General features: G+C 33.3%; 1 protein-coding gene across 1 annotated transcript in view; it reads right to left on the reverse strand.

Annotated features, from left to right (window-relative positions):
* The window catches only part of LOC110025865, a gene marked incomplete in the record, with an annotated part of 42,857 nt that overhangs the window by 3,283 nt on the left and 26,954 nt on the right, over positions 1-12,620 (reverse strand). Inside the window, 2 exon segments of the mRNA XM_020726542.1 lie at positions 843-935; positions 9,213-9,424. Coding sequence (XP_020582201.1) covers positions 843-935; positions 9,213-9,424 — 305 coding nt within the window.

Genomic DNA, 12,620 nt, shown 5'->3' on the forward strand with positions numbered 1-12,620 from the left:
TTCAAACCAAATACTGGGTGAAATGAACAAATGAATTCAAATCGACAAGAATACGAACACACTATTCATGATCCATTTCGAACACAAGTTGATTTGGAACAAAAGAAAATCGAATGAGCCGAACACGAACAAACATTCGGTCAATTCTGGCTCATTTACACCCCCAACTACCACTATACAAAAACAAAACAGAATAAAACTACTGATTGCAGAATCAGACAAATATGATCTGCCATAATCTCATCATTTTCCAACAGATTAAATTCATATGATTGCAATATCAAGTTACTATAAAAGCAAAAAAGAACATCACGTTCTGTTTGTTGATATCATTGAAGCACTCCAAAGGTGAGAAATCCAAATATATTTCTGTAGGCAATTTGTTCTTTAATTCTTCATGACATGCAAAAAACTCACAAAAATTGTGTTCTTAATGTCAGAACAGAATTCTTGAAAAATATGGAACTAACAAAATATTACGAAGTTTTACATACATACCACTCAATTTCTATGTATTTACAAATCTGACACTTTAAACTTCATTTTTTACATACATCCAACCTTGCCTATACATAAGACGATGCATTTTGCGTTTTAATAGTTGAAATGGTGGTATTTTTTTATTTGATATGAAAGATTTGGGTGGTATACACGTACAAAATTAAAGTTTAGGTGTTAAATATGTAAATACATGGGAAGTTGATGTTATGTATATAAATGCCCTTAGATATTAATGAGTTCCAATATGTTAACATAATATGCAGCCAGACACAAACACCAAATTATAACAAGATCATGCAAGAGCAAGAATAGAAGCTAATCATAATGTGCTCAAGACATACCTTCATTTTCGCAGGATCTGAAACAGACAGCAGGCGCGTTATGAAGGTATTCATGGCAAAAACTACGTCTTCGCCAGCACTACTTGTTAGTTCCTACACCAAAAAAATTGAGAATGTGACATTTATGGACAGTTATACCTCCAACTATGAATGAATATATGTGGAAGACATGGAATGACTGAAAGCAGAAAGATTTCTTAGCATGAAATTTAAGAGTAAAAATATATAACTGGCAAAGAAATATAGCAAATAGAAAATAAGTCAAAAGAATATAATTCATCCAATGAAATAAATATCACAGCAAAGCATAAGAAAAATGACAACATTCTTTGCAATGCATACAAGAATCAACAATTCAGAGCATAAAAGTCAGATTCTGCCACAACTTAAGAAAACATTTCTATTACTGTCAGTTTCAAAAGTTATCTGTTGAAAGATCTCATAAATAATGATGATTATATTCCATATTTGTTATAACTCTATATTTAGAGGGTGATAAATTGTATAAGGAATCTTAGGAATCTCTATGTATTTTTTCTCCTTATTTAGAGAGATTAGCTGCCTCTTATATTTGATATTATTTCTTTTTTTCTTTATCTACTGTATTTTGTTTTTATTGTTTTCCTTACTTGTAAGTCCTGTAATGGATATTTATACCCTCCTTTGCATCAATAAGAATTACGTCTTCTTATACTTTTCCACTGTTTTCATGGTATCAGAGACAATATTGAGGATTTGAATCTTTCGAGTCGTCTGCTTCGCCTGGAGCCCTGGAGAGCTCGATTTTTGAGCCGTTGGCCTGATTTGTGCTGCATCTCGGAGTTGTTTGATCTCGATCGTGGAGCTGTTCGACACTTAACTGCTTGCTGCTCGATCTCGAGTTGTTTGAACCACTCGCTCGCTGCTCGATGACTGCTTCACTGCTCGCCGCTCGACGCTCGATGACTTCGTCAGCCTGGATAGCTCGAACCGTTCGGCTCGCTGCTCGACGACTTCGTCCGCCTAGAGATCTCAAATTGTTCGCTCGCCGCTGCTTTGTCGCTCGATCGGTTCGACGACTGCTATGTCCCGTCCACCTCTATTCCCTCCAATAGCAAGCTTACGATCCTCTGTGTCGTCTTCCGCTTTCCCTTTTCTTCCCGTCTCGCGGTAATTCTCCGAAGACGGTAATCTTTTATTTCGGCGGAGAATCTCGGGGTCGACCAAATTCACCGTCTTTATCTCTAAAATGTCTGAAGTCACGTATAGGACAAGTCAGCCCTTTCAGTCATCTCAGCCCGAACCTCAAAGAAATGCATCGAAAAATCATCTCATTCAGATTAAATGGTGATAATTTTCTTTGATGATCACAATCTATTCACATGTATCTCTGAGGAAGAGGAAAGATTGGTTATATTACAAGTGATATTAAACAACCTGACGTGAATGACATAACATGTCATTTAGGATACGGAAAACTCAATCGTAATGACATGGTTGGTCAATTTAATGACTGAAGAGATAAGTGCAAATTATCTTTGTTACTCTACCGCCAAGGAATTATGGGACAATGTTTCAGAAATGTACTCTGATCTTGGAAATCAATCCCAAGTTTATGAGTTGACCCTGCGACTTGGGGAAATTTGCCAAGGTGAGAATTTTGTGACAAAGTATTTCAATTCTCTTAAGCAGATTTGGCAGACCTGGACTTATTCAATGATCATGAGTGGAAATCAAACGATGACGACAACCAATACAAGAAGATAGTGGACACTGGCCGAATACTCAAATTTCTTGCAAGCCTAAAAGTTGAATATGATGAGGTCTGTGGTCGAATAATTGAAAGAAATCCCCTGCCTACAATTAGTGAAGTTTTTGCAAAGGTAAGGAGAGAAGAGAGTCGGAGACGTGATGTTGAGAAAAAAGACTGCAGGTTCAATCGAGTTCATGGAAGGATCAGCGCTGGCTATTCCTGAAGCTCAAGTAAGAAAAAAATCTTCTCACAACCAGCGTGCAGAAGACAAAAAAATAACCTGCACTGTGACTACTGTGGAAAGCCACGCCATATTCGTGAAAAATGCTGAAAATTGCATGGTAAGTCACCTAATGGTAAGGGATAGAAAAAAAATTTGGTGAACATAGCACACCTACCGCAAATGAGGCTCAGTCATCTCCATTTAGTAAAGAGCAATTAAGTCATCTTCTTAAACTGCTGAAATCTTACTCATCATCTAATGCGCCTATCGGTTCTATAACACAAGCAGGTAGTAATCCTTCGGCTTTTCTAGGAAGTACCATTCCTTGGATCATTGATTCGGGAGTCTTTGATTATATGACAAGCTGTTCTCAATTATTTGATTCATATTATCCATGTTCCGATTCCGAAAAAATCAGAATTGCTGATTGCAGTTTTTCATCTATTGCAGGAAAATGAATTATTAAAATTTTATAAAAAATATCTTTGAAATCTGTCTTATATGTTCCAAAAGTTACAAGTAATCTTCTTTCTGTAAGCAAATTATCTAAAGATTTTGATTATTCAATTTTTTTCTCTCCTTCCAATTGTGTATTTCAAGACCAGAACTCGGGGAAGATGATTGGAACTGCTAGAGAAATAAATGGGTTGTATCACTACGATGGAACTGATTCTGCGAATAAAACAGCTCGTGGATTAGGTAATATGAGTTCAAGCTTAAACTATGATCAAGTTATGTTATGACATAAAATATTAGAGCATTCTAGCTTTCCATATCTCAAATCTTTATTTCCTGAACTATTTAAAAGTATTGATTGTTCAAAATTTCATTGTGAAGCATGTAATTTATCTAAAAGTTATCGTGTTTTGCTTCCAATAAAATCATATTCTGTTTCAAAACCATTTTATTTGGTGCATAGTGATGTTTGGGGCCTATCCAAAGTTAACACACTTTCTGGAAAAAAATAGTTTGTAACATTTATTGATAACCACACACGAGTTTGCTAGGTATATTTATTGGAAAAGAAATTTGTAGTTGAACAACGATTTAAAGAATTTTTCCACATTATTGAAAATCAATTACAAACAAAAATTGGCATTCTAAGAACGGATAATGGGACTGGATATTTCAACAAATATTTGAGAACATTTATTTTGGAAAAATGTATTCTACATCAATCCACTTGTCGTGACACACCACAACAAAATGATATTGTTGAAAGAAAAAATAGACATTTACTCGAAGTTACGAGGGCATGTATGTTTTCCATGAATGTTCCTAAATATCTTTGGGGTAATGCACTCCTTATCTTCTATTATTTAATAAACAGAATGTCATCTCGAGTTTTGAAATTTAAAACACATTTACAAGTCTTAAAAAATTATTTTTTCACATCTAAGATAACAGTTGATCTCCTTTTAAAAGCTTTTGGATGTGTTTGCTATGTCCATATCCCAAGTGTGTTTCGCTCAAAACATGATCCAAAAGCTGAAAATTTTGTTTTTATTACGTATGCTTCCAATAAACGTGGGTACAAATGCTTTAACCTTGAAAAAAAATTTTGAGAGCATGGATGTCAAGTTTGTCGAGGATCATCCATTTTTTCAAAATAATTTTCTTCAGGGGGATAATTTAGTTGAAAAAAATAATTTTTGGGAAACTTTACTCATTTCTTAACTAATTCTGATATGGAAACTAGGGTCAGCACTACTACTCCTATTTTGTCAGATGTTACTTTATGAGAGACGGGGGGAGAAGTACTTCCAATGGATCATAATCCTCAGCATGAGCTGAAGGTTTTTGCTAGGAAGAAATTTCATAAAGTTACTACAGCCTCAGTTATTCCCTCAGCAGATGTTCAATTACCTTTGCTTCGATAATGGCCCTACAACTCAGAATAATCTTCCCTCCTCTACTTCCACTCCTGCTGATCTTGATCTTCTAACTGCTTTCAGAAAAGGAATTCAAACAAGCATGAAACATCCTATCACACAATACTTGTCATATGAAAAACTATCAAAAAATCATAGAGCATTTGTGTCTAGGATTTCTAATATGTTTGTTCCAATCACTGTTCAGAAGCATTAAGTGAAACGAGTTGGAAATTTGTTGTGATGAAAAAAATAAATGCTCTTAAAAGAAAAAAAAATTAGACAATCATTGATCTACATAAAGACAAAAAGACGGTTAGGTGCAAATGGGTGTTCACGGTGAAGTTTAAAGCTGATGGAAGTGTGGAGAGATACAAAGCAAGATTAGAAGCAACAGGATTTACTCAAACTCATGGTATCGATTGCCCTTGCAGTTAACTTTGACTAACCACTTCATCAATTTGATGTAAAAAATGTGTTTTTAAATGGAGAATTGCGGGAAGAAATATATATGGACCTACCACCCGGATTTGAAGAAAAAATTGAAAAAAATAAAGTATGCAAATTAAAAAAGTCTCTGTACGGGTTAAAGCAGTCTCCTAGAGCTTGGTTTGAGCGTTTTGGTGATGTTATCAAGAAATATGAATTCTCTCAAAGCCAAGCTGATCACACTCTTTTTTTTCAAACATTCAATCAAAGGTAAAGTAACCATTGTGATTGTGTATGTAGATGACATAATCATGACAGGGGATGATACTCTGGAAATTAGCAACTTGAAGACGAAACTTGAAGCCAAATTTGATATTAAGGACTTGGGAAAGATGAAATATTTCCTCGGGATGGAGTTTACAAGAACTAAGGAGGAAATTTTTGTCAATCAACGCAAGCATGTACTTGATTTACTCAAAGAAACAAGAATGAAAAGTTGCAAGACAGCAAATACGCCAATTAAACCTAATATAAAGTTGAAAACAATAACAGTTAATGAGGTAATGGACAAAACACGCTATCAAAGATTGGTAAGGCGACTAATCTGTTTGACTCACACTCGACCCAACATAGCCTTTGCAGTGAGTGTTGTGAGTCAATTCATGCATTCACCTGGACCTACTCATTTCGAAGCTGTATTTCGAATTTTAAGATATCTCAAAAAAACCCCTGGAAAATGACTTTTGTTCAAAAAGGGATAACATTTCTAATAGAGGCCTACACAAATGCAGATTGGGCAGGAGATGTAAATGATAGGAGATCCACATCAGATTATTGTACCTTTGTAGGCGGGAATCTAGTTACTTGGAAGTAGTGCTGAAGCAGAATTTCATTTGGTGGCACATGAACTCTGTGAAGTATTATGGATAAAAAGACTCCTGGAAGAGTTGAAGAATCCTATACCAGCACCTATTAAAGTTTACTGCGATAACAATGATGCAATCTCTATAGCTCATAATCTTGTTCTACATGACAGAACAAAACATGTAGAAGTTGACATACATTTTATCAAGAAGAAGATAGATAGTGGTGTGATATGTATGTCTTACATACCCACTGTTAGCCAAACAGCAGATATTCTAACAAAAGGCATTTCCAAAGTGCAACACGAGAATATAGTTAGCAAGTTTGCCATGAGTGACATTTATGCCAGCTTGAGGGGGAGTATTAAAAGATCTCATTAATAATAATGATTATATTTCATATTTGTTATAATTCTATATTTAGAGAGTGATAAATTAAATAAGGGATCTTATAAATCTCTATTTATTTTTTTCTCCTTATTTAGAGAGATTAGTTGTCTCTTATATTTGATATTATGTCTTTCCTTGTCTACTGAATTCTGTTTTTATTGTTTTCTTTACATGTAAGTTCTGTAATGAGTATTTATACCCCATTTGCATCAATAAGAATTAAGTCATCTTATAATTTTTCACTGTTTTCACTATCTTACATGTAAATTACACTACTAACAGAGGATGCTTGTGATAAAATTGCTACTGATTTTTGCATGATAAAACTACTTATGATTTTATGTTCAGATTAGCATGATAAAAATCAAATACTTAATTACATTGATAAAAAAAAAATCAATAAATTGGAGAAAATAACACAAATCTAAAATTCCATGCTCTTCATCATTAATGAGCACAATCTTATTGGGAATTTTTTGTTTAGTCACTTTCATAGTTTTGATTATAGTTTTGGTGCAGGAATGCCAATAATGATCTATAAAAATGGTATTCGTTGTCTATTTTTTTCTCTCTTAATTTAGTTTATTAGCTTAAAACACAAAGTGTTATTCATTCAGCTCTCATCGAATTCCCTAATTTAACTTTCTTTCAATTCCGTAGTTTGAAAATGTGATTCTCTCTTGTTTTGTAGCAGAAACAAGATTAGTTCCCAATTTAGTATTTTTCACTGATTGTGATAGGTGTACTGTTTATTGTTATAAATGGTGCTTCAATTGGTTGTTAATTATACGGATAGAGAATTAATTGGATAATTCAAGGTTTCTAACGGATAAGTATTGATAGTTTCTAGAAACACTTGTCTTTGATGGTCGAATCATGAGATGGAGAAAAATATGAATGAAAGCTATGGATTGCAGTTATACTGAACCAAAAGTTGCTCTAATGGATTTCTTAATGTTGTTCTTGTATCTTGTCAATGTAAGAGAAAACTGGATATCCCAAGTTTAAATTTTTACCCTATAGTAAATTGTTAAAATTATTGTTTGTGGCTATGGCATAATAGCCAAAACTGTACTTTTGTTGATATTAAATTCTAAAACTCCTTTTTATTTTTGGAATTGAAGTTTGATGAGATCTAGATTAGCAAAAATTTTAGGTCAAATTCTAAGGACTAAGAAATAAAGTTATTTTTGGGTCTTTACTAAATATAAATAGGACTCTTAAGCCCATATCTTTTTGCTTTAGTTATGGATGCTCTTACTGGACATTTACAGGAGGATGTACATTGGTGTATGTTTTCACTGATGATATCCTTCTTGTAGATAAAACTAGAGAAAAACCTCAGGAAAAACTTGAATTATAGAGACCTACATTGGAGTTTAAAGGCTTTCATTAAAGTAAAACTAAAACTGAATACATGAAATGTAATTTTAGTGGTAGTAGCTCTAGTGACAGAGTTATAACTTCGAATGATAAAATTATTGAAGGGGTGAATCCTTTAGATATCTCGGTTCTTTTGTTCAAAGTGATGGTGATATAGATGAGGATGTTATTAATAGAATTCAAGCTGGTTGATTGAAGTGAGTGAATGTTTCGGGCCTATTGTGTGATAGAAAAGTACTGTTTAGACTAAAAGGTTGAGACTAAAAGGAAATATTTATAAGATGGCAGTAAAACCTGCAATGCTCTATTGCGCTAAATGTTGGCCTTTAAACGAGAAGCATAAAACTAAGTTAAGCGTTGTCGAGACAAGAATGCTTAGGTGGATGAGTAGCTTTAAACTTAGAGACAAAATGCGAATATATCCGTGATAGGGCGTGATAGGGTTGGTGTAGCTCCAATGACGGACAAAATTTGAGAGAGTCAAATCATCTTAGATGGTTAGGTCACATTAAACGTCGACCATCTAATGATCTAGTTAGGAGAGTAGATATTTTAGATTCCACTTCTGTTAAGAATTGCAGAGGTAAACCTAGAAAAACTTAGACATATTGTATAAAAAGTAATCTTAATTTATTAGAATTAAATGAAAATATGACACTCCATAAGCCGCAATGAAGAAAAAAGATTCATGTAGCCAACCCCACTTAGTGGGATAAAGGTTTGTTATTGTTGCTTTTGTTGTTGTGTTTGTGTCCGCGTCTCATTTCATTCTAATAAATAAGATCATTTGTATACAACATGCCCAAATCCTCGTTCGAGTAATGAATAAAAAAACATTATTTCTATAGTTGTTTAGCATTAGATGGCTAGATGGCTAGATGGCAGATTTGAGTAACTAAGCACATATTTTTGCAACATACTAGCTATAAAATTTCACACGAATTCAAGCTTCTAGAAAGTGAAAAAAATGGTTTCATGATTCAAAGAGGAAACATAAATATTAGCATTTCATGATACCTAAATTGAGATTATTAGAGGTAGCATATGGGCTACTGTTAAAAAAAAAAGAGAAATAATTAAAATGTTTAGAAACTTATAATATTGAAAATTTCGACCACGATTCAACTTAAAAGTGTAAGCAATTTTTTAAATACAAAAACAAGAATCACAGAATTATGCAATTGTAAAAATCGTAAAGCTAAATAGAGGGACGAGTTATTTTATTTTAAAGTCCTAAAATGAGATGCGGCAAATTTGATATTTAAGCTGCACAATGATAATCCCTCAACTGCAGGTGATTCGAACTCTTGGATGAAGCCTACTTTATCCTTATTAAAAGCAAAGATCAAATTTTCAAATTCCATAAATAAACAAAGGTAAATAAAGAAGCCACGTATCTTTAAATACAATAGAAAAATTCATGATTTATAAAGAAAATAGTTTTCACATCACATTAAAAAAAAATAGCAGGTTTAATACCTTCAAATTCTGAGGCTCAAGGGTTTTAAGATACTCCAAAAGTTCATTATGTCCGTTGGTGGATCTCCTCTTAACTTGTTGATTCAGCTCCTCAATTTCTGCTTCAAGATACTCTATGTATTTTACTGCATCCATTTTCTCGGCGCCAGAAACCTTATTCCACCTGATAACTTCTCCACTCACTTTCTTCTGGGATCCAGGTGCATAATTTGGGACATCCTGCAATTAAAATTGGTTGGATCTTACGAAACATTGTTACAATGAAAATATAGGTTATTGAATTTCATCATTGCACCTTATTACAAGTTGAATAACAAGGAAAATGATACATATATTCATAAAATTAAAATAAAATACTTAATCGATTACATTACAAGACTACTACAAAATCCGAGCATAGTGCTTAGCATCATGGTTTTGATTAATTGAACTCAAGGCTAGCATCATCATCATTAGCCATATCCCAACTAATTGGGGTTAGCTTTATAGAACTTCATTCTTCATTCATTTTTGTTGAATGGTGCATGAGCTAAACCAATTATGCACAAATCTTTTTTGCACGATCAATATCCACATTACCATTCATCACACATATTTCTTCATGGTAGTTCAAGATAAAATTTTATCAATCAAATTTTATCAATGCATTTTCTATCATTTATTGCATATGTTTAAAGTACTAGAGTGTTTTTTCCATTTCCTTATAATTAACAGACCTTACCTCAATGGTTTAAATAATCAAATCATTCCTCAGACTATATTTTCTAATTTCACCATACCATTTATTCTAGGCTCCCTTTGCCTATCAATCAAATTTTACAAGTCTAACACTCAATCATGTAATATACCTAACCTAATCAAAGTGTTAAACAATTTACCATTGCATCTTAATGACTTTCTCTCATTGCAGAAAAATACTTAAATATTTCTCCATTTTACCACCTAGAACTTCAGAAATTATATCTTCATCTATATCTCATTCTTTTATATAATAGCCACAATAATTAAACATATCATATCTAAGTATCACTCTACCTATTAAGTAAGGAATTCTTTTCAAAAGAACATGGAATTTTGAATATTTATCTAGTATACGTTCAGTAAAAAAAAAACGTCTTAATCCATATAATGGATACAAAGTAGAAATGATAAGAGGAAAGATTTGTTTTACTTTCATTAATATTGATTCTATACTACGCATTTGCAAGATTTAGCCAACATTCTAAAACCTCATATATGTTGCTTATTAAGCCTAGTGCAATTTAAAATGTGCTTTGAGTGAAGTGTTGCAGTGCAAAGAAGCAGTGTTTCACTACAATGCAAAGCGCGCCAGCACAACAAAGCATGGTGGTCGTTGAGCAACACAATATTATGCACCATCACGTAATGTGCTAAGCACACATGTGGTTTAGAAAAATCAACAATTATAATCTCCAAGTTCACACCCTCACCAATTCAACCATACCAGCTGATTCACTTGTTCTACCTATAAAGTTAGGGCATGAGCAAAAATGAACAAAAGTACCCCTTAACTTTTCACTTTCCTAGTTCAAGCTGTCGGCTTCTCACTTTATTCTCTCTTGGTACACAGCAACTTTATTTTCTCTTCTAAACTTCAAAAGAAATGAAATGGCAAGGCTTCAGATCATTTGTTGCTCTTGTTCTCACAAGTTTCCTTAATTTTCACTTGCTATTTTATCATTTTATTCGTTATACCTTAAATTAGTTCCGCTATACCTTGAATTGTTAATATTTTTTCAATTTTGTTTGGATTTATGTTTGTCAACTTCTTAACAGCTCAATTTTGCTTTTTCATGGTACACAGCCTGTCCAAATTTTGTCTACAATTTTTCATGTATAAATTTAATTATATTTGTTCCTTGTGATATGTGTACTTCAATATTTCAAGTAACAAAAGTATGCTTTGCTTGCACTTCAAGCACCCAAAGCAAAAATACCCTTTCACGCATCACATTGTATTGTGCTTTAACAATGTTGATTTAACCTTTAAAAATTTCATAGAAAACTTCTCCATTCTGCAAAATGTGCAAGCCTAAATGGGTTGTATCCTGACCACTCCTTGACATAGGATGGGTAACTAACTAAACTAAAGATGTCATGCCAGCAGCATGTTAGGTGAACTAGAGTGGATGATAGCACCTACAAGAGTGTGAAGAAAAATGATATTGTGAAAACTCATTCCGCCGAATCTAGCTCTGTAAAATGTATGAGACCTCATCATCGTTTCAACTATTTTAGGATGGCTCTATGAAATCTACTCTACTGAATCCTCTTGATTGTATGTATTAAACTTCGACTCTAGATTTTTTCTTTTTTTTTTGTGCGGCTTACATTTTGACAATCCGTTTGTTTACTATTACTTTTAAGCCTATATACACTACCAAAATAGTTAAATAGCATCCAAATTTGCGTCGAGCAAGTTCGAAGCCAAATATTTGCGCTTGATTTATGACAACCATTATTAAGAATGATTTTTGTGTAGAAATATGACAACACAAACATTTAGCATCGAGAAGCAGTGAGATTATTCCTCCTAATCTTTGTCATTTAATAGCGGCAATGGTGTGGTCGAAGCAAATTACATAACGATGTATGTAGCAAACGTAAATCCGACGCTTAACCCTTCTGATCTAAACCCACACCCATCGGGCTCATTTGCGCTCTCAACTATTCTATTGTCAAAAACCTACCTCCCAGTGGCCGCTCCTCTCTGACAACCATCCGGCAACCTCGCAGCCTATCCTCTTCCGAAGGCTTCGAGGTAATTTCCTTTTTTTGTCTCATGTCATTTGTTGATTCCTTTGTTTTTTTCTTTGTCAAATTAATTAATTTTTCTTTAGGTTTAATGATTGAGATTTAGACATGCCTTCGAGGGTGTTTGGGTGCAAGTAAGATTTAGAATTTGTTTGATTTAGAAAATACGAAAATTTTAAATACATATCACCCAATTCATAAGTATTTACATATCTAACACCTAAACCATTGTTTACATTTATACCACCACCCAAATCTTTCATTTCACATCAGAAATACCTCAATTTTAACTTTTATAAAGTGAAAGACACATTTTTATACATAGATAAGGTAGCACATATGTAAAAATTGAAGTATATGTGTTAGATATGTAAATAGATAGGAAGTAAGTGACATGTATCCAAATCTTACAATCGAAAAAGATAAATCGATCTATAAAATCCACCCTCCCCGTGGATTTAGTAAAACCGGATTTAAGTCGAATAGAAGGCAAAATTTCGGCCCTTATATCTCTAGGATTTAGTAAATCTCAAAATTTGTAAATTGACAAACACTTGCATTTTTGCGTTTGTCGTATCCTTTGTTTTTCCCTTTGCCTTATGTGTGTGTATATGTGTTTGTGCATATATATAT

The sequence above is a fragment of the Phalaenopsis equestris genome, unplaced genomic scaffold (assembly GCF_001263595.1).
Source record: "Phalaenopsis equestris unplaced genomic scaffold, ASM126359v1 Scaffold000339, whole genome shotgun sequence".
Taxonomy (NCBI): domain Eukaryota; kingdom Viridiplantae; phylum Streptophyta; class Magnoliopsida; order Asparagales; family Orchidaceae; genus Phalaenopsis; species Phalaenopsis equestris.